The sequence below is a fragment of the Bufo gargarizans genome, unplaced genomic scaffold (genome assembly GCF_014858855.1).
Source record: "Bufo gargarizans isolate SCDJY-AF-19 unplaced genomic scaffold, ASM1485885v1 original_scaffold_976_pilon, whole genome shotgun sequence".
Classification (NCBI taxonomy): domain Eukaryota; kingdom Metazoa; phylum Chordata; class Amphibia; order Anura; family Bufonidae; genus Bufo; species Bufo gargarizans.
In genome coordinates, this window is record NW_025334779.1 from 186,997 (window position 1) to 210,166 (window position 23,170).

Sequence of the window (23,170 nt, forward strand, 5' to 3'; positions counted from 1 at the left end):
AAGGACTCAGGTTCTCCGAAAGATAAGGGGCCTCCACCTGTAAGACCTTTACTATGGCTATGTCACAAGTCTGAGCTAGAAATACCTCTTTAGAGAGGACCTTTCACCTCTCCTGACATTCCTGTTTTAATAGCTCCATGCATTCACCATGTAATAACAATTCTGGAGCCTCTATTCTTATGGCTCTATGTTGTGCCGTTCCTTTATTATTTGCACTATAAGTTATGAATGAATTGCTAGCAGTCTGCAGTAAGGGTACAGAGGGGAGGTAACCAGTTGGGGGCGTGTACCTGCTCAGTCTGAAAATGGCAGCACTGATTGGATAGAGTGAGTCTGTGCAGGTACACGCCCCCTAACTTGTTACCTCCCCTCTGTACCCTTACAGAAGGCTAATAGCAATTTATTAATAACTTATAGTGCAAATAATAAAGGAACGGCACAACATAGAGCCATAAGAATAGATGCTCCAGAATTGTTAGTACGTGGGGAACGCATAAAGTTATCAAAATAGGCATGTCGGGAGTGGTGACAGGTCTTCTTTAAACGTTCCAAATCAATGTCACAGAAACAACTACAGATGGACATTATATTACCGTATATTATACACCGGCCTTATCAAGTGAAACACAAGCAAAAAATGTAAACTTGACATCAGGAGGCTTTATATCACTGACACATTTTTACATTTTTATCACTTCATATATGTATACATTGTACATTACACAAATATGCTGCAAATTAGACTTTTTAAAATAATTTAATTTCTATTGTTATAAAAGGAATATTAATTTATTGTAATTTACAATATCACAGCATTGATGCATTATCGTACTCCCAGGTGAATGTGACATAATTTAAGATTTAATCTTATTGTAATGTCAGAAAAGAAGGATTATTGCAATAATCTTGAATTACGATTAACAAGTTCTGCAGATGCACAGTGGTTGAGTGGAGACAAGGCACGTGTATGGAGTCTTACAGTAATATGGTATGGTGCACCCAGAAGCTCTTATTTATGCTGCTTTGCTTTACTTGATTTTGGCCTCTTTTTTGTCGGTACAGGGAGACTTAGTTGTTCACTTTTAACTTCAACGTGAGCTGTGGTTTCTATGAAGAAGAACACATACATATAGCAGAAACCAGGAAATAAGAATAAAAAAGAGGCAGGTTTATGACCATCAGTGAATTTATATACAAAGAGGCAAATATACAGTAATTAAAGTATTCTATAAAATAAAAACAAGCAGCTATCTATTTTATAGTTATATTGGAGCGTTAATGTGCCTGTCAACTCTACTGCTGTGACTGTTTTAGTAAATATTTAAAGGCTATAAACACCTTCAGGGCAATTTTTTCCTTATGATTGTATTGTACATATTTTCAATTGATCCTTATCAAAAATTTTCAGCCATTTTTGAGATACAGCGGTTAAAAAATCTGTCTGTTTGCAGAGTATCCCTTCTCAGTCAAGCCAGTTGATGGCTCATGTGAAATCTTACCTCTAATCTCCTGATGTCATAAACACTCATTATGTCTAAACGCTTATCAAACTAATAAGCATATGGCTTAAAGGAGTGTTTATGAAGTTAGGCGATCAGAGTTAAGGCTTCACATGAGCCATCAACTGACTTGAATGAGAAGTGATACTCTATCTTAAAAATGGCTGAATTTTTATTTTGCTCAAGTCCAATTGAAAAATGATTTTTAGCCCAAAATGAGTACAATGCAATCATAAAAAATTGAAAACTATGAAATAATTCTGGGGCATCTTTCCTGGAATAACACAATTAGTCCTGACAATGTCAGGGTTCAGATTTGTTGGGATTGAGACTAAATAGACATTTTGGGGGTGATTTATTAAGGCTGCCATTTTAGAAGCTGGTCTTAATAACTTTGGCGCATCCACCATCGGTCTAAATGTACGCCAGCTTCCTTGCTGGCTTAAAGTTAGACCATTTTCTACGCCTAAAACAGGCATAGAAAATGATAAATTAGACAGGCCTTCCCCTTTCTCGCCCATGCCACCCCCTTTTTTAAACCTGGCATGAGCGGGGAAAAGTTGCAGATTGCAGTGCAAATAACCTTTGCGCCGCAATCTGTACCAGAAATACCCCAAAAATAGGCGTATTTGTTCTGATCACTGTAAAAAAACTAAATACTGCATTGTGGTTTCAAACCTCTACACAGTAAACCATGAATAAGTCCAAGGGGTTGTGGTAAGTACTTTGCAAAGGTAGTTGAGTTATAATAGGAATGCTGTATTACATTATTAACGTGGTTGTTCGTTGGTTGGCTCCCGATCCACAGAGCTATGTACACCTTTGGGGGAATTTTTTTATGATTGCATTTTACTCATCATTTACTCAATATTTTATTTGAATTGGTCTTTATTAAAAAATATTGAGTCGTTCTGCCACAAAGGGTTAACTCTTTTTCTAGCTGTGTGACTGGTACTTTCTCTTTTACTTTGTGCCAGTCATCTAATAACCCTTATCTGTAAATTACTAAAAGGTCATAAACACTTATTTAGCCACATTCTTATCAGTAAGATAAGAACTGAGTGTTAATAAGTGTTTGTAAGGTCAGAGATCAGCGATAAAGAGCCGTCAGCTCCCTGCCTGACAGAGCAGAGAGAAAATTCAGAACCAGCTACTAAATAAACTCAAAGCTGTGCAGTAACAAAGGCTCAATATTTTTTTTAAATAAAGACCAATAAAAAAAGATTTTTAGCTCAAAAGGAGTATAATGCACTAATACAATGAAATAATAAAATTGCCACCAAAGGTGTACAGCACATAGACTTTAAAGTCATTGTTTGCTGGCAGCACATCTTGCCATGTAAAAGTAGTAAAGGCCCCTTTACATTGCACAATTTAGAAGACAATTGTCAGGAAGGAAGCGTTCCTTTCTGGCAAGCGCCTGCTCATCAGTGAAGGAGACCACTGCATTTACATGCAGTGATCTCCTCCACAGTATGGGGATGAGCGAACACTAATGTAATTGCTCGTCTCCATACTGAATCATTGTTTGCCGGCAGTGTGATTAGATGGCACAGTCTTTTGCAGGCAAATGACGATTTAGGTGAATGCATCGGGTAATCGGCGGTACGTTTACACCGGCAGATAATAGCTAACGAGTGTTCCTACGAATGCATGTTAACAATTATCTACTCAGTGCGTGGTCAGTGTAAAGGGACCTGAGTACACACACAAAGCTTACAATATACCTCAAAGTTTGTCTTTATTGTGTGTACAAAAAAGTAGATGAATAAAGTAATTTCTCTTGGATGAAGCAATACAGTAATCTCTCCATGGTATTTACGCCTGTTCTTACCATTAACAGTTTCATTGTTTTCTTCTGCTACTGAGGATTTTACTTCCAGCTCCTGGATCTTCTGCAGTGCTGCTTTCAGTTGTTCCTCCAGACTTTCAGACATTTCTTCAGCTTTCTGAGCTCTCAGTTCCGCATTCCTGAAGCAGTTGAATAAAGTCTGTCAATACTGAAATAAACTAAACTAAGGGGGTCATTTATTAAGCTGAAATATGTTTATATTAGGCGTATTTCAGGCACCCCGCTCACCCCAGGTCTAAATAAGTGGGAGTAGCATGGGAGGGGAAGGGGATGGGGCGGCAGGCGTAGGAAAAGGTCTAAATCTAAGACCACTCGGAAGCTGCCTTACTTTTAGAACCGGCACAGGATCTGCCAAAGCTATGAAGAGGACGGCGCCTCTTCATAACTTCAGCGGAACCACCGCCAGCTCAGGGCTTTATTAAGACTGGCATCTAAAAACACAGGTCTTAATAAATGTGCCCCCAAGAACTTACATTTGACATCTGGTCACAGCTGGGTGGGGACCGATTGTTGGATTTTGTATACATCAACCATGTAAATAGGAGACATATACAAGTCCAATACAGATTCCCCAAATCCATCGATACATTTAGGGAAATTTAATAAGAGATGATTATATTTTTATACTGCAAACACTGGGTGGTAACTGACTGCGGTTTTACTGATTCTTGTATATGGATGTCAAGCACGACCAGTCATTTCATCTTTAAAGGGGTTGTTTGGGCTACAAATATTAGAGATCTCATCAGGATAGTATTCACATAACCATAATGACAATGGTCAATACAGTGTCAGGAAATGGGTGACCCAAACGAATCAAGAATCTATACAAACAATTATAAAGGGTAATCTTATTAATATATAACTTTTAATAAATAATGCGGATAAAAAAATAGCCCATTAGTTCAAATATATAAAAAGTGGCGCACGTTAGTGCGTTAACTAGCAGTGCACAAGAAAAAAGGAACGGTCTTACCAGGGGTACGTCCTGAAGTCTAATGGGGGGGTCTCAGGGAACCAAATGCTGGGTCTCTTCCCCTAGATTTCCCCGCGTGACCTGAGCTGAATCCTATTGCCCAGGGAGCTATTAGCTCACCCTCAAAAGGGCCACCCCTCTGAGCCGATCATCACTGCCTAGGTGTCCCTGCTTGTCCCTTCGCAGCCAAATGACTGCCCAGCTTTGTCAGGAAAAAAACAGCAGGGAGACCCTAGTGCTGCTTAGAGAAACGCCCCGACGTGTTTAATTGGCCCAAAGCCAAATCATCAGGGGACTAACATGACTAGCATGAATACAGACTCAGCATTAGTTATCAGCTGATGTCTAAACAACTAAGGCAAGGACTCAGCGTTGGTCAATCGCTACAGTCCCTAATACTCAGCCCTCTCCATGTGCTAGTGTGCATGCGGCGGGGCTTCCAGCATCCTGTGTATGGCAGCTGCAATGTCGGCGTTCTTACTGGCACTTTTTGCACATGCCCGGGCGGCCGGTAAACCCGCCCCCTTAAGGCACGTATTGGCGCACATGAACAGTCATGTGACCAAACTCAATGATGTGTCCAGCAAACAATTCCAGATAGGCGGGCCTCCTTCAATACGTATACGCCCATCGGGATGGTGCTGTAGGAAGGCGGGACTGGGCGCGAGGTCACAGAGGTGTGTAGGGCACAAGACACCCCCCCAGACTTTTTGCTTCGCTGCTTCAGTGATGAGGCAATATAACTAATGCGCTGGTCAACAGTGGAGTGACTGTGGCCGGCGCAATAAAGGCTTTAAGTGGTACAGGCTTAAATCAATATAATGGTAAGACGTATTATATTGTATTCCGAGAAAAAGGAGTATGTACATATAACACAAGTCTCCTCCTCATCCCCACGTACCCCGCAGCCAAATCTCTGCAACCAGCAGAAATGGCGATACTCAGGAGAGGCCTCTCCGTTGTACCTACTGCGACATTTAATTTGTTTCATTGGGTCAAGGACCTTAACTTATTTGCAAGAAAGCTGAGATGGCACAAACATTTCCAACTAATACGAGAAAGTAGGGAACTTGGCATCCCATTAGATGTTTTACAGGATGTCTGACTCCTATATAGCTTGGGCCCCCAGGAAGGTAGGGTCCCTTCACTACACTCAAAAACAAAAGTTCTAAGATGCCCCCCTTAGGCCTCTTTCACACGAGCGTGACGGATTGGCTCCGGATACGTTCAGGGAAACTCGCACCATTCTGCACTCGCACTTCACGCATTGCACCCGCGTGGAAAACTCGCTCATGTTAAAGGGGCCTTAGGAGATCCATCCTGTATTGATGTCTTTATTAACCCTTTCAACCCCCGAGCCAGTTTTCACCTTCCTACCCATGCCATTTTTTGCAAATCCGACATGTGTCACTTTATGTGGTAATAACTTTAAAACGCTTTTACTTATCCAGGCCATTCTGAGAGTGTTTTTTCATCACATATTGTACTTCATGACAGTGGTAAAATTGAGTCAAAAAATTTCATTTTTATTTATAAAAAAATACCAAATTTACCAATTTTTATTTTTTTAATTTGCACATCTCCAAATTAAGAGAAAATAGTTATTACTTTACATTCCCCATATGTCTACTTCATGTTTGGATAATTTTGTGAATGCCATTTTATTTTTTGGGGACGTTAGAACGCTTAGAAGCAAATTTTAAAACACACTTTTAAGGACCATTTCAGGTCTGAAGTCACTTTGTGAGGCTTACATAATAGAAACCACCTAAAAATTACCCCATTTTAGAAACTACACCCTCAAGGCATTCCAAACTGATTCTACAAACTTTGTTAACCCCTTTAGGTGTTCCACAAGAATTAATGGAAAATGGAAATTAAATTTCAGAATTTCCCTTTTTTGGCAGATTTTCAATTTTAATAGATTTTTTCCGCTAACAAAGCAAGGGTTAACAGCCAAACAAAACTCAATATTTATGGCCCTGATTCTGTCGTTTACAGAAACACCCCATATGTGGTCATAAACTGCTGTACGGGCACACGGCAGGGCGCAGAAGGAAAGGAACGCCGTTTTTGAAAGGCAGATTTCACTGGGATAATTTTAAGTTGCCATGTCACATTTTAAGACCCCCTGATGCACCCCTAAAGTAGAAACTCCCAAAAAATGACCCTATTTTGGAAACTACGGGATAAGGTGGCAGTTTTGTTGGTACTATTTTAGGGTACATATGATTTTTGGTTGCTCTATTACACTTTTTGTGAGGCAAGGTAACAAAAATAGTTTTGGCACAGTTTAAATTTTCTGTTATTTACAACATTCATCTGACAGGTTAGATCATGTGGTATTTTTATAGAGCAGGTTGTTTCAGTATTACATAATAAAGCATTTTGGAAAAAAACTATTTTTTAAGTGTCTCCATATTCTGAAAGCCATATTTTTTTTTGTTTTTTTTTGGCGACTGTCTTATGTAGGGGCTAATTTTTTTCGGTATGAGATGACGGTTTGATTGGTACTTTTTTAGGGTGCATATGACTTTTTGATCGCTTGGTATTAAATTTTTTGTGTTGTAAGGTGACAAAAAATGGCTTTTTTACACCCTGAGGGGCTAGGTCATGTGGTATTTTTATAAAGCAGGTCGTTATGGACGTGGAAATACATTTTTTTATATATTTAAGTTTTACACAATAATATTTTTTTTAACAAAAAAAAACATGTTTTAGTGTCACCTTAGAGAGCCATAGTTTTTTTATTTTTTGGGTGATTTGTCTTAGGGGCTCATTTTTTGCGGGAGAGGTGACGGTTGATTGGTACTATTTTGGGGGGCATACGCCTTTTTGATTGCTTGGTGTTGCACTTTTAGTGATGTAAGGTGACCAAAAAATGTTTTTTTTAGCAGTTTTTATTTTTTACGGTGTTCATCTGAGGGGTAAGTTCATGTGATATTTTTATAGTGCCAGTCCATACAGCCTAATATGTCAACTTTTTTTTCCCCCTATTTAAAAATATTTTTTTTTTACTTTATTTGGGGAAAAAGACGCTTTTCTTTTACTTGAAACTTTCAATTTTTTTGTAAAACTTTATTTTTGTAACTTTTTTTCACTTTATTTTTTGTCCCACTTTTGGGGTCTGATTCCCTTTACAATGCATCACAATACTTCTGTATTGTGATCCATTGGCTGTAAGTGTATTACAGACTGTAATACACTTCAGCCTGCTTGCCTGCGAGATCCAGGGGGCTGGATTTCACAGGCTGTTATGGAAGGCAGCCACAATGCCTAAGGAAGGCCATCGGGGTCCCCGCTCTGCTGTGAGGGGGACCCGATGACCTTCCTTAGGCATTGTGGCTGCCTTCCATAACAGCCTGTGAAATCCAGCCCCCTGGATCTCGCAGGCAAGCAGGCTGAAGCTCTCTGCCTCTGCACACATCGCACGTGCCGCGGTCAGCGCTAACCACGGCATATCAATGGTTAATGCGCCGGCATCAGTGTTTTCACCAATGCCGGCGCATACAGCAGGGGTCCGGCTATCAGTGACTGCCGGATCCCTGGCGCTGATCGGGCAGGTGCAGGAGCGTAATAGTACTTAGCTGTGGACGGCAAGTCACGTCCCGCTGCTCCGTACTATTAAGGCGCTGGGCGGGAAGGGGTTAATCAGGTGTCCTGCAAACTGGAGAATTTGACACTTAATAAGCGGAGATTTAATTGCACCAAAGCTGAGTTCAAAGCCATGTTAACTTTAGAACAAGACAAGGATATAACGATTAAGCCCTCAGACAAGGGGGGCAATGTTGTAGTAATGGACACGACTCAGTACAAAAAACTTTGCTTAGATCTCCTACAGAATAAGGAGACATATGAAAAACTAAAATCTGATTCCACAGTGTTATATCAAAACAAATTGGTCAATATTCTGTGTGCAGCTAAATCTGACGGTTTGATCTCTGAGGAGGAATTTGACTTCATGTACTGTAAACCCCCGATGGTGGCGACGTTTTATAGCCTACTGAAAATTCATAAAGGGGTTGCCCCCTTAAGGGGCGCCCCAGTGTGTCAGGAATCAACAGTCTCAGTCAGAATGCCAGGATATATATTGATTCTATCCTGGCACCTTTTGTTATGGCGTTACCCTCTTATATTAGGGATACAGGCGACCTTTTGGGTCACTTTGAAGGGGTTTTTCTAGAAGAGGATGCATTGCTTGGGTCAATTGATGTAGAGGCTCTGTACACCTCTTTCCCTCACCATCTTGGGATAGGAGCAGTGGAAATGTTCCTCAATACTAGAGGTTGCCAATTTCAAGCACATAACCAGTTTGTATTAAAACTACTGGAATTCACGCTGAAGCAGAACTACTTTTTGTTCAACGGGACCTTCCACCACCAGCTCAGGGGCACTGCGATGGAGAGCCCCTGTGCCCCATCGAATGCAAATTTGTTTCTGGGCTGGTGGGCGAAGAACATACGTTGTCGTCATGTGGGCCAGATTCATTGACGACATCTTTCTGATTTGGAGGGGTGAAGGTGAGAGCTTTAAGGAGCTGGTGCAATCCCTAAATAACAACAACATCTGTCTTAGGTTCACCTCTGAAATTGAAAGTACCTCACTTCCTTTTTTGGACATTGTGATTGCGAGGGGCCCCAATGGGGAGATTAAAACAAAAACATTTAGGAAACCCACTGCAACCAACTCATTATTGAGTTGGGACCACCATCATCCTCGTCTCTTGAAAAAGGGAATTCCTGTTGGCCAATACCTAAGGATGAGGAGGAATTGCTCCTCCCTTGGGGATTTTTTGCAAGAGGCAGGGGAACTTCGGAAAAGGTTCCTTGAGAGAGGATACCCTGAATCTATTTTAAAGAAAGCCTATCAAAGAGCTCTTAAAAGTAACCGGACGGAACTTTTACATCTCAAGATGGACCAGGTCATGACTAACTCCATACGCCTGGTAGCCACCTATGACGGAGCGCCAGATGAGATTAGGAAGGTGATTTCTAAATACTGGGGAATTTTACAATTGGACCCAGACATAAGGAATGCAGTTTCTGAGACCCCACAGATCACCTATCACAGGGGACAAAGTCTGCGCGACCGGTTGGTCCACAGCCATTACAGTGAGGCACCCAAAAAAAAAGGGGGGTGGCTTCATCTCGTATATGGATGCTACCAATGCAGTGGATGTATAGAATGTGCACACGTCACCCAGGGCCGCATGTTTACTAGTAATGTCACCCAAAAAAGGTATTCTATCAAAAACTTCATCAATTGTCGCTCAAAAGGGGTCATTTATAAGGCAACATGTGAGTGTGGATTAGAATACGTGGATAAAACGACCTGAGAATTTCATAGCTGGATCGAGTTGCACCTAGGTGACATGCAACATGGCAGAGACACCCCCCTGGCCAAACCATTGAATCTAGTCATGGGGGAGACTACTCAGGAATTAGGATCATGGGTATTGAGGCTGTTTCTCCTCTAATGAGAGGAGGGGATTGGGATAAGAGAATTTTACAAAGGGAGACATGTTGGATATTTGAATTGAAAACGGTCCAGCCTAAGGGCTTAACTGAACATTTACTGTATGGCTGTTACATTTTATTTATTGTAGACCTTTCCCCTTTGCCTCCTTTTACTCTTCTCAATCCCTCTAAGATTTATCACTTGTGTTATATGTACATACTCCTTTCTCTTGGAATACAATATAATACTTCTTACCATTATATTGATTTAAGCCTGTACCACTTAAAGCCCTTATTGCGCCGGCCACAGTCACTCCACTGTTGACCAAAGCATTAGTTGTTATATCGCCTCATCACTGAAGCAGCGAAGCGAGAAAGTCCGGGGGGGTGTCTTGTGCCCTAAACACCTCTGTGAACTCCCGCCCAGTCCTGCCTCCCTATAGCACCATCCCGATGGGCGTATACGTATTGAAGAGGCACGCCTAATTGGAATTGTTTGCTGGACACGTCATTGAGTTTGGTCACATGACTGTTCATGTGATCCATCACGTGCCTTAAGAAGGCGGGTTTACCTGCCGCCAGGGCATTTTTAAAAAGTGGCAGTAGGAACGCCGACATTGCAGCTGCCATACACAGGATGCTGGAAGGCCCGCCGCATGCACACTAGCACATGGAGATAGAGGGCTGAGTATTAGGGACTTAGTTGTTTAGATGTCAGCTGATAACTAATGCTGAGTCTGTATTCATGCTATTGTATTTATGTTAGTCCCCTGATGATTTGGCTTTGGGCCAATGAAACATGTTGGGGCGTTTCTCTAACGAGCACTAGGGTCTCCCTGCTGTTTTTCCCTGACAAAGCTGGGCAGTCATTTGGCTGTGTAGGGACAAGCAGGGACCCCTAGGCAGTGAGGATCGGCTCAGAGAGGTGGCCCTTTTGAGGTTAAGCAAATTGCTCCCTGGACAGTAGGATTTAGCTCCGGTCAAGCAGGGCAATCTAGGGGAAGAGACCCAGCATTTGGTTCCCTGAGACCCCCATTATACTTCAGGACGTACCCCTGGTAAGACCATCCCTTTTTTCTTGTGCACTGTTTTTTAACGCACTAACACACTTTTTATATATTTGAACTAATGGACCATTATTGTATCCGCTTTTTTTATTAAAAGTTATATATTAATAAGCTAACCCTTTATAATTTTTTGTATATCATCAGGATAGGTCATCAATATCAGATTGGTATGAGTAGGGCCCCAGCACCGCCACTGATCAGCTGTGGAGAGACACTGGAAACTATACTCTGTAAGGAGCACAGCTCCATACAATGTGCAGTGGCCGTGGCAGGTTACTGCAGCTCAGCTCCCACTGAAATGAATAGGAGCTGCACTGCAATATGCTGGCACCAGAAACTACACAGTGTACAGGGCGATCTGCTTTCAGTCTGTACACTGTATAGTTTCTGGTGCCACCGCTGGCAGAAACAGCTGATCAGCTGGGGGGCCGGGTGTCAGACCCACACCAATCTGATATTGATGACCTGTCCTGTGGATAGGTCATCAATATCTGTGGCCTGAACAACCCCTTTAAAATAACTAAACTTATTTTGCCTGTAATGATGTGGACTAAAAACGGGTGCAGCCAAAGATATGGAAGGGAGATCTATTATGGGGGTCAGGGATATGGGAATAATCTCATTTTGAATGTTTTTTGTCCTTCAGAAAATGTAAAAATTATCATTAAAAATGTTGCATTATTGTAAAACATACTGTATATAAAAATATAGGGGGTCATTTGCTATGTTGAAATACGCCTAAATTAGGCGTATTTCAGGCACAGATGGCGCTATCTGCAACTTTGCCCCGCTTACGCCAGGTCTAAAATTGTGGGCGTGGAGTGGGCGGGGAAGGGGACGGGCCAGCAGGCCCATCTCATTTACCATTTTCTACGCCTGTCATTTACTATTTTCTAAGCTGTCTTACATTGAGAACTGGCGCTGGTTGCGCCGAAGATATGGAGATGCCGGCGGAACCACAGCCAGATATGGGCCTTTATTAAGACCGGTGTCTAAAACGCTGGTCTTAATAAATTCTCCCATAGTATATGCTGAATCTTGGATAAATTGAATCTATACAATGGGTGTCCCTTGTACCATGAGCACTTACAGCAGACGTTTTTCGAGTTGCTCCAAAGATGTTAAGGACTCAAATGCTTGTATGGAACGCGGGGTGCTGGGCCGGCTAGCTGTGAGAACACCCTACAGTACAAACAATAGTCACAGACTATTCATGACATATATAAGGCTGACATACATAAAGGGAATCAACAAGGTAAAAGAGGAGAAAATATTTAAAAGAAGAAAAACTGCTACAAGAGGACATAGTTTTAAATTAGAGGGGCAAAGGTTTAAAAGTAATATCAGGAAGTATTACTTTACTGAGAGAGTAGTGGATGCATGGAATAGCCTTCCTGCAGAAGTGGTAGCTGCAAATACAGTGAAGGAGTTTAAGCATGCATGGGATAGGCATAAGGCCATCCTTCATATAAGATAGGGCCAGGGGCTATCCATAGTATTTAGTATATTGGGCAGACTAGATGGGCCAAATGGTTCTTATGTTTCTATGAGTGTATTATTCTATTGATACCAGGGTATAAAAGCAAATGTTCATAAAAAGGATCCCTTACCTGTGCAAAAACAGGAATTTCCTCTTCCTTCAAAGACTTCTTACTAATGTTGCCATCATAGCCAATGATCCTCATGACATCCAGGGCAGCAGTCTCTGTAGTGTCGGACTTCAAGACCTTTGTGCCAACCTAGAACACAGAATAGAGACGTTAAAATAGAAAAATGCACAGCCATATACGATAGTAACTTTGATTTGCACTGATTAGTTCTTGTTTCTGGCAGCAGTATACACAGGGAGTATTCCCTAATATACTGTATACCTCTAACAGATGCATCCGTCATATGTCACTGTATAGGCATATAGTGGATATGTTGGCCATTGACTCTGCTTAACAAAAAAAAGCTATATTTTGCATGGTATACCGGTATATATTTTTTATTGTATCTCTCTGGATAGGAAACCACAGCAGACGGCACTTTCCTATATAGTGAAAAAAAGCATACCAATACATAATCAGAGTACGTATGCGTAAGGACTCTCTTTAGGCATACACTGGGTGCATGGAGTCCATGGATACATTTGGGATATGTACATACACTGAATGTAAAGACAAAGCAAAGTCTGGACAAAGCTTAACATAACATATATGACAAAAAATGAAGTCATATACCGTAACCTCTGAGCTGAGAGGGCCTTTGTCTCTCTCTGCAACTTGTTCTTGGGAATCCTCTGCGTGGTTTGCGCCATCCTGTGGTGGTTGTATTTCACTGAGCGTTATCTTCATATCCTAGTTGTATTACAATGTCAGTAGTATGAAAACCAAAAATGACAATATAATTTTTCAGTTGATACTTATCTAAAAAAAATGGAAATGCTGGTCTAGTCTACACAATGAGATCAGTCATTCTATGGTCTGATAATTTTTTTTTTTTTACATGTAATAATGTTAACTTTTAATAATTTGGCTTTTACATTTTTAAACTTAGGAACCAAAAGGTGGTCATTAAACGTGTCATATTTATCCAGATGGCAAATGTTCCCTCTCACCCCCAATGACACAATCACAGGGTGCTTAGAGATTGGGATCAGGACGGGCCCTAACAATATAACCAAGTATAGACATTCTGTCAGTTTTATTGTGACTGAAATAATACACTGCAATGCAGAAGTATTGTAGTGTATTATATAGGCGATCAGAGAATTGCATGGTCAAGTCCCCTACTAGGTCTGTACAATAAAAGGAACACATTATTTGTCCCGTATGGTAAACATTTAAAAAAAAAAAAAAAAAATAAAATAAATGCCCAAATTTCAGTTCTTTCTTAAAACCCACTCCACAAATCAGAGGGAAAAAAAAATAAAAAGAGATAAAAGAGATCAAAAGTCATATGTCCCATGAAACTTTACTTGAAACTTTTTGGGGGGGAAACTTAATTTTTTTCACTTTTTATTTTTTGTCCCACTCTAGGACTTCAACTTTTGGGGGTCTAATCCCCTTTACAATGCATGACAGTACTTCTGTATTGTAATGCATTGGCTGTAAGTGTATTACTGAATGTAATACACTTACAGCTTCCTGCCTGTGGTGGCTGGATCTCACAGGCTCTCACGGAAGGTAGCCACGATGCCTAAGGAAGGCATCAGGCGGCCTTCCCTGCCATCGGGTCTCCTGCTGAATGAAGATAGAAATCATCAAAGGTCCTTTTGCAGGTCCTGAAAGAAGAAGCAAGAAGACGATGCCGGCTGCGCGATCAATTAGATGAGGCGAGTTAATTTTTATTTAATTTTTTTTAACCCCTCAATCCACATTTTAGTAAGCATTCTGTATTAAAAATGCAATTATTTTCCCTAATAACCATTTGGCTAATAAATCCACAGTGAATAGACTTTAATGGGGTCCAGGGTTGCTTTCATCCCTATCATCTCCTAGCAACCATGCGTGAAAATCGCACCGCATCTTCACTTGCTTGCGGATGCTTGTGATTTTCACGCAGCCCCATTCATTTCTATGGGGCCTGCGTTGCGTGAAAAAAGCAGAATATAGAACATGCTGTGATTTTCACGCAACGCACAAGTGATGGGTGAAAATCACCACTCTTCCACACAGCCCCATTGAAGTGAATGGGTCCGGATCCAGTGCGGGTGCAATGCCTTCACCTCACGCATTGCACCCGCACGGAATTCTCGCCCATGTGAAAGGGGACTAAGGCCCCTTGCACACGAGCGTGGCGGATTGGGTCCGGATGCGTTCAGGGTGCGTTCAGTAAAACTCACACCATTTAGCAAACAAGTTCAGTCAGTTTTGTCTGCGATTACGTTCAGTTTTTTCCGCGCGGGTGCAATGCATCTTGATGCGTTTTTCATGCACTTGATAAAAAAAACTAAAGGTTTACAAACAACATCTCCTAGCAACCATCTGTGAAAAACGCATCGCATCTGCACTTGCTTCCGGATGCAATGCGTTTTTCACTGAATCTGTATTCACTTCTATGGGGCCAGGGCAACGTGAAAAACGCAGAATATAGAACATACTGCTTTTTTTTTAACGCAACGCAGAACTGATCCGTGAAAAAAAATGCGCATGTGCACAGATCCATTGAAATGAATGGGTCAGGATTCAGTGCGGGTGCTATGCATTCACTTCACGCATTGCACCCGCGCGGAAAACTAGCTCGTGTGAAAGGGGCCTAAAGGGTTAAAGGACTATGTCACATAGTTCCCACATAATACTGCAATTCAATTCCCAAATAATGCCACTATAGACTACTAAATAATACTGGGGGGGGATGTTAGTTTTATCCTGGGCTTCCAATGCCCCTAACCGTCCCGTCCCAGCTCTCCCCCGTACAGGTCGTCATCCTGTAATCACATGCTGTGTCACCTTTGTATTCTCCCCGGTCTGTGAATTTCCTGAAGTCTCTGTGGGATCAGCAGGCGCTGTAAGTTTTGAAAGAAGCAGCTGGCACGTTTCAATCCATTCACTACAAGAACTCTTAAAAGTAAAAGTAAATGATAAAGTTACATTACGGTTTCAGAATCAGAGCTGAGAATGAATAGAAGTCGAGATTAAAATAATCAACTGCATTCACCGACTGCTGAAGTTTTATGAAACAAGAGGATGAAAGGAAAGATGATTGATTTTAGAAAATGACTGCTGACAGCAACTGTAGTTACGGTATATGAAAAACTGCAATACAAAGATATGTTCAGCTTGACATTCATATAAATAGTCTGTGATAAATATGTAGAGACATACTGAATAATTATACTGGGGTAACGCTACTGTTTCACGGAGATGTATAGGACAACGTCCATCTAATGAGATTGCCTGGGGCAGAGAACATTTTACCAGAGGTTTTCCATTATAAAAAGGTTGAGAACCACCGCTGTAATACGTACATCAATAATGCAATAATAGTCCTTGAAAGGAATTGTTAAATATAAATTCAAGGGTTTTCCAAAAGTCGACCCTTCAGTTAAAAAAAAAAATCATATGAAATGGGGAACGGACAGAACACTTACATAGTGCCCTCCTTTTTATCTTTATAGTTGCAGATCCGCTAATTCTCGGGCTCCTCTTCTGCCATCTATGATGGCCGCACCGCTTCCGGACCACCTGATGCACACTGTGCATTTGGTAGCCCAAGACACTTCCTGCTGCCCTTGGATTGGCCAACACAGCTCATATGTACAGTGCCGGCCAATCCAAACGCAGGGCTGGACAAGCAGGAAGTGTCTTAGGCTACAGATATACAGCGTGTCTGAGAAGTGGTGCGGCCATCTTGGATAGCAGAAGTGGAGCCCGAGAGGTAGCAGATCTGCAACTAATAAGTTGAAAAGGAGGGCACCATGTAAGTGTTTTGTTTGTTCCCCAGTTTGATTTTTTTTTCTCTTGAACTGGAGGGTCCTTTTAATTATTTATGAACTATGCTTAGGATAGGTCATCAATATCAGACTAGTTGGGGCCCGACATCTGACACCTCCACAAATCAGCTGCTGGAAGGAGTCGCCAGTGGGGAAAATAATGGTGTACAGAGTCAGAAACAGACAGCTCCATACACAGGGTAGTGGTTGATCCAGGTCAATGAAGCTCAGCTCTCATTCGAAGGCCTCATGCACACAAACGTATTTTCTTTCCATGCCTGTTCCGTTTTTTGGGTGGACCGTATACGGAACCATTCATTTCAATGGGTCCGCAAAAAAAACTGAAGTTACTCCGTGTGCATTCAGTTTCCGTATGTCCGTATTTCCATTCCACAAAAAATTAAAACATGTCCTCTTATTGTCCGCATTACGGACAAGGATAGGACTTTTCTAGTAGGAGCAAGCTGTTCCGTTCCGCAAAATAATGAATGCATACGGATGTCATCCGTCTTTTTTGCGGATCCGTTTTTTGCGGACCACAAAATACATACGTTCTTGTGCATGAGGCCTAATGCTGTAGTGTTACGGCTCTGTACACTGTTTACTACCTGGAACTAGGGCTGCAGGTAACAGCTGGGGTGCTTGGTGGACCCCCACAAATCCGATATTGATTACCTATCCTAAGGATAGGCCATCAACATTGAAGTCCCACCAAACCACTTTACATTAAGACATGACCCACAGCATTAGAGTAATTAAATCATTATATTCTATCTCTCTTTAAAGGCATTTTTCCAAGATTTTTTGAACTGATGGCCTATTCTCTGGACCCGCGCTGATCAGCTGTTTGAGAAGGCATCTGCACTCGCAGTAGCGGCATGGCCTTCCCACAGCTCACCAAGCACAGCGCCGTACATTGTATAGCGGCTGTGCTTCGTATCGCAACTCAGTCCCATTCACTTCAATGGGGCTGAGCTACACCTTGGTCATGTGACCGATGAACCTGACGTCACATGGCCTGGGCAAACATGTGAGAAGGCCGCGGCGCTACTGCGAGCACTAGTGCTTTTTCAAACAGCCAATCTGTGGCGGTCCCAGGTGTCAGACCCCCACCAATCAGATACTGATGACCTATCCAGAAGATAGGTCATCAGTTACAAAATCTCAGAAAACCCCTTTATGTAATGTATAAAACACTATTGCCACTCTTTTCCTACCTTTATTGACTGTAGCTGTCTCAGCTCATAACCATCATCATCTACTGTAGGGTTGTTCTCCACCATCTCCTGGCAACATCTGTCATGGAGAGAGAACTTAGGCTTCTATGTTTCCGTCTTAAGACAATATATGTTATTAATATTTCCACTCACTTTATAATGTAACAAGAGAAGCCATGCAATTTTTCAGATAAGAAGAGAGCTTCTTTTTGCATTTGCTGCAAAGGAACAGTATCTGGAAACACTTCTTCTTCAAACCCACCAACAACTGTGGTGTCCGAAAAAAGAGAATCTGAAAAGTAGTCTGGCGACAGTAGCATAAGAACGTTCACCATGTACTGCACCATTGTTGTGTGGAGATCTGTTACCTGTTGTAATAGCGACAAGACATTTATTTTTATTTTACTCACTTATATAGCGCTGACATATTCTGCAGCCCTTTACAGACATTATCATTGCTTGTTGTCTTCATTGGAGTTCACAATCTAAGTTCTCTATCAGTATGTTTTTGGAGTGTGGGAGGAAACCCCATGCAAACACGGGGAGATCATACAAACTCCATGCAGATGTTGACCTTGGTTGCATTCAATCCCAGGACTCCAGGGCTGCAAGGAACCAGTGTTAACTACTCAGCCTCGGTGTACCCCCCCCCCCCCACTTATGAAAAAAGCTCTATTAGAGAGTACAGTACTATGCTAAGATGAAAGTGTATTCATATTTCAGAATAATAGGAGAAATGTATCCTCCCTATGCCAATTTAGTGATATAAAAATGTCATAAACCCCTAAAGCTAGGCGCAAGTAGATTTTTTAATACTGGCCTTGCCACTTCCTAAAAAGGGGATGTGATGTGAGCAGGGCTTTCGAGTTCATTATAGGAGCACGTGGATGCTCCTAATTTATGACGCACCAAGCAGTGGCTAACATCAATGTCACGCTTCGGTGTGGCAGGGAAACACCACACCGAGCATAGGAGGGAAGGGGAGAACAATGAATCAGGCCTGAGAATTAGGGAAGGAAGATGGAAACCTCCTAGTAAAAACCCTAACCAAAATCCTGACTGACTTACCAGTATGAACAGACCCCAAAGGTAGGTGAGTTCATATGCAGGAATACCTAGAGTCCCATCTAGCCCTATAGGACCCTGGTACTAATGGCAGGGACAGGATTACCTGTTCCTCCAAAAGGAAGGACGAATAGGAGTCTTCTTCAGGCCTAATACAAACAATAGGGAAAAGCAATACACAGAACCCATACAAAATACAAAAGGGAAAGGAAAGACTTAACTTCAAAGGGGCTATGGAAGCACCAGGAACTCAGCCGAGATCCAACCACAAACTATCCACAGGCACAGAAGCTATAAACCGCACAGCATTGTGGGAGAAGCAACTATAAATAAGGAAGGTTAAATGACCACATAAGGGGTGTGGCCATTACCAACAAACAACATAGACACCTATTGATCCACAAGGAAAACCTGTCAGATCAAACCACGTGTGCCAGTCTCACAGATCTCCTGCCACTCACTGTCGCCGGGATGTCCGTATGTCTGAAAGGCCAGAAATAAGGAGACCTTTGTAAATACTTTTTGTTTGTCTGGTGTAGCTTCTAAAATAATGAAGGGGGTCTGGTCTGAATGAATTTTAGGGTCTGTTGTCTGAATTCTGAAATCTCAATATGAGGTCCAGTCTGGAGTCTGAATTAATTGTTAAGTCTGGGGTTTAAAAACATTTTGTAGTTTGGAGCATGAATTACAACTCACTTGTTTGTAGTCTCTTTATCTTTTGAAAAGAAAAATAAATTGTGAGGGATTCAGTGTAGAAGTTTTTTTCCGGTCCTTCTACAATAAACTAGTTGAGAAACTCTGGTATAACTGTATCCATTTAGCTCACAAACTTCCTCCTCTGGTGTTTGCATGTTATGTTTTAAAAGGGTGCCTTAAGATGACGACAACCTCTGCCTTATGTCTCATTAGGGCATATGAACATCATAAGGGATGAGAGTCCCTGTTCATTCCACCCTCTGTGAGTTCAATTGTAGAGCCACTGAATGACCACCATTAATTCTGGAGGTGGCATCACAACCCTATGCGACAGATGTTTGGTGTAGGTCCTGGAAGTCCTGCTGTTCAGACCCAATAATAGTCCATATACTAGAAGCCAGGACACCACATAATGGGGGAATGGGAGAACATTCATCCCTATTCGCACTCATTCACCCTTGATAAAACATCACTTTGGAGCACCGGTTAAAGTCTTTGCACTGCATCACTCCCCCATTGTGTGCTATCCTAACCTCTAGTATATGGACTGAATGACCACCATGTCATACAATATTTCTTCAGTTGGCTTCCCTGGCAAAATCAGCTTGCTATACAAACAGGACCATGGGTGATCAGTGGACATTTTGGAAAGGGTTATCTGTGATGAGACAAGACTTTATGCAAAAGATTTGAAGCTGTTTATCCGAAAAATGAAGCCAAACTTCTTCTGAGAGCAGTTTACAAATGTTGTTGAAGCTAATGGCTATGGATATGCATAACTTAATGGTGTGCTGACATGAAAATAGGGGCACTAGCAGTAACGAAATGGGTCATATATATAAAAAACGGTCTTGTTGTCCATAGCAGTTAATCAAAGTCGTGAAGGTTAGAAGATGAAAGCTGAACTATCTAGCACTAAATACCTATCCACAGGATAACTGCTAAATGTCAGACAGCTGATGGCTAGGACCCCAGTGTCTATGAGAAAGTGGGGTCCCCGAGTGCCCAGTCTGAATGGGGAAGTAATGGGCATGACGGACCAATGTTCCAATCGCTTCTATGAGTCTAATGGAGCACTGTCTAGATCAGTCCCATAGAAATAAATGGATTGGTGGACTGACATGTGCACTATTGCTCCATTCAGACAGGAAACTTGAGGGCCTCCGTCCTTGGATCCCAATGATTTCTGTGGATAGGAACAAATAACGAGAAAGAAAGCATCTATTATCCATTTTTTTACTTGAAATCTAATTTATTTTAGAAATGGTTTTAAACCTCTTGTGTGAGCTGCAGATCATCTCTCTCCGTTCCATTCGTTGTGGTCAGTACCCAGTGCTGCAGCATCTTCAAGACATCTTCCAGTTCTATTCTAATTAATGAAAGGAATAATAACCTAAATACATCTACAGATATTATATACAATGATATGCTGACCACTGATGTTTTTGCTATTTTAATATCCAAATAAATGGCAGCCAGTTCTTTATGGGACGAGGGTGACCTTTCATCAGATTACCCCCCCACAATCACTGCTTTATCTGACATATTACTAGTATAGAGAATCTCCAGAAATATGAACAGGTTCAGGTGTATACAATGATAATAACACGTTAAAAAACTTTTTATGCTTTCTACTTTAGGGCACTTTCACACTTGCGTTGTGAGGATCAGACAGGCAGTTCCATCGCCGGAACTTGCTGCCAGATCCGGAAATCCGTTTGCAACCGGATCCGTCTGACAAATGCATTGAAATACCGGATCCATCTCTCCAGTGTCATCCGGAAAAACGGATCCGGTATTTATTATTTTCACATTTTTAAAGGTCTGCGCATGCGCAGACCGGAAGACCGGATCCGTCAGTGAGACAATTGTAATGCCAGCACTAATACATTTCAATAGAAATTAATGCCGGATCCCACATTCTGGCAAGTGTTCCGGAATTGCATGCTGCGTTATTTTCTCCGGCCAAATACCGTAAGAGGGACTGAACTGATGCATCCTGATGCATAGTGAACGGATTCCTCTCCATTCAGAATGAATTAGGATTAAACTGATCAGTTTTTTTCTGCTATTGAGCCTCTAGGACGGAACTCAATACCGGAAAAGAATAACGCTAGTGTGAAAGTACCCTTAGGTTTACTGCTTTATTTCATTATAACTGATACTGGAATGTATTTGTAACTTAGACTATTTCAAATCCCAAACTTTAACCTTTGTATTTTTGCTTAGAAGAGCGGCCAGTCACCTTAAAGGAGGGATCCCACAAAAATTATCACCTATCCACAGAGTAGTTCATAAACATCAGATTGTAAGGAGGCAGACAGAGTTTTGTGTACACTGACCCCATAGAAGTAATGTATAATGGAACAAAACAGAACCGTTATTTGTGCCCTTAGACATGTATTAGGACGGAGCAAAACTGAATGCCTCTTAAAGGGAACCTGTCACCAGGATTTTGCGCATAGAGCTGGGGACATGGGCTGCTAGATGGCCGCTAGCACATCTGCAATACCCAGTCCCCATAGCTCTCTGTGCCTTTATTGTGTTTATTGTGTTAAAAAACCGTTTTGATTGATATGCAGCCGACCTGATATGTGTCCTGTATCCGGAGAGGAGTCCAGCGGAAAGGAGCCCAGCACCGCCCCGCGTCCTCCGAATCTCCTCCTTGCTGGCTGACGTCACAGAGCTGGAGTGCCGAAATCTCGCGATGCGCAAACTAGCGCATGCGCAGTGTCGGCATCATGATCATTCCCTGTGCTGGCATCAGCACAGGGAACGAACTACGCATGCGCTAGCTCGCGCATCGCGAGATTTAGGCGCTCCAGCTCTGTGACGTCAGCCAGCAAGGAGGAGATTCGGAGGAAGCGGGGCGGTGCTGGGCTCCTTTCCGCTGGACTCCTCTCCGGATACAGGACACATATCAGGTTCATTTGCATATCAATCAAAACGGTTTTTTAACACAATAAAGGCACAGAGAGCTATGGGGACTGGGTACTGCAGATGTGCTAGCGGCCATCTAGCAGCCCATGTCCCCAGCTCTATGCGCAAAATCCTGGTGACAGGTTCCCTTTAAAGGTTTCCATTTTGCAATCCATCCTAAAATGATGTTACATTCCATTATAACTCTGTTATAACGGAATCCTAAAAAGGAATTCCATAACGCGAATGTGAACCCGCCCTATTACAGCCCATCCCTTCTTGTACGTGTCCTTTAATTCAGCATATGTTAAAGTATCGCCCTTACTTTGTAACAGCAATCACACTGGATGTGTCTTCCGATTCTGTGTTGCCGATCAGCTCCAATATTCTTTCTGCATGGGTTATCCAATCAGGAAGCAGATGATTTAGGTTTGACCAATCAGATTCTTTTATTTCATTAGGTGTATGTTTGAGTGGATGCATTGGCGATGACCAGCTCTCCAGGCTGCTTGAAAAAGACATGAGGCCTTTGGCGACTCCTGTTGATCAAAGTGGTGGCTAAAAAAGTTATATACTATAAAATTTTATACTATATTGCTTCTTAAAGCTGTATTCTTAACGTAAACCATTATGCATATCCACAGGATATTTCATAAATGATAGATGTAGGTTCCACTTCTGGGCCCAGCACCTATCTCCAGAAAGGCCGCAGATGCAGAGAATCAACAAACTTACTGAGCTGTTCCCGAAAGTTTCATAAAAGTGAAAGTGAGTTCCAAAAACTGCATAGTACAGCGAGCTGGGCTGTTTTCATAATCCCGACCACCTTTCCACTTTCTGCAGCCTTTGAAGCAGGTAGGACATGGGTCAGGGACCCTCATTCTGGAGACAGGTGCCAGTCCTAGAGGTGTGACCTACATCTATCAAACACTGATGTCATATCTTGTGGATATGCCATAAATGTCTGATGGGAATACCACTTTAAGTTAAATCTTAAAGGATAACTG

General features: G+C 42.0%; 1 protein-coding gene across 2 annotated transcripts in view; it reads right to left on the reverse strand.

Annotated features, from left to right (window-relative positions):
- Positions 1–666: 666 nt before the first annotated feature.
- AXDND1 (axonemal dynein light chain domain containing 1) overlaps positions 667–23,170 on the reverse strand; it is a 56,283-nt gene continuing 33,779 nt past the window's right edge. Inside the window, exons 16-25 of one of the 2 annotated variants that reach the window (XM_044275216.1) lie at positions 22,489–22,702; positions 20,520–20,613; positions 17,637–17,851; positions 17,484–17,562; positions 15,284–15,394; positions 13,079–13,189; positions 12,461–12,589; positions 11,941–12,032; positions 3,334–3,470; positions 667–1,107 (exon numbers count right to left, since the gene is read on the reverse strand). In XM_044275216.1, the coding sequence (XP_044131151.1) occupies positions 1,010–1,107; positions 3,334–3,470; positions 11,941–12,032; positions 12,461–12,589; positions 13,079–13,189; positions 15,284–15,394; positions 17,484–17,562; positions 17,637–17,851; positions 20,520–20,613; positions 22,489–22,702 (1,280 nt within the window). In that variant the 3' untranslated portion in view covers positions 667–1,009. Of the gene's footprint in view, positions 1,108–3,333; positions 3,471–11,940; positions 12,033–12,460; positions 12,590–13,072; positions 13,190–15,283; positions 15,395–17,483; positions 17,563–17,636; positions 17,852–20,519; positions 20,614–22,488; positions 22,703–23,170 lie in introns of both variants that reach the window. The other variant, XM_044275215.1, reaches the window with a different exon arrangement.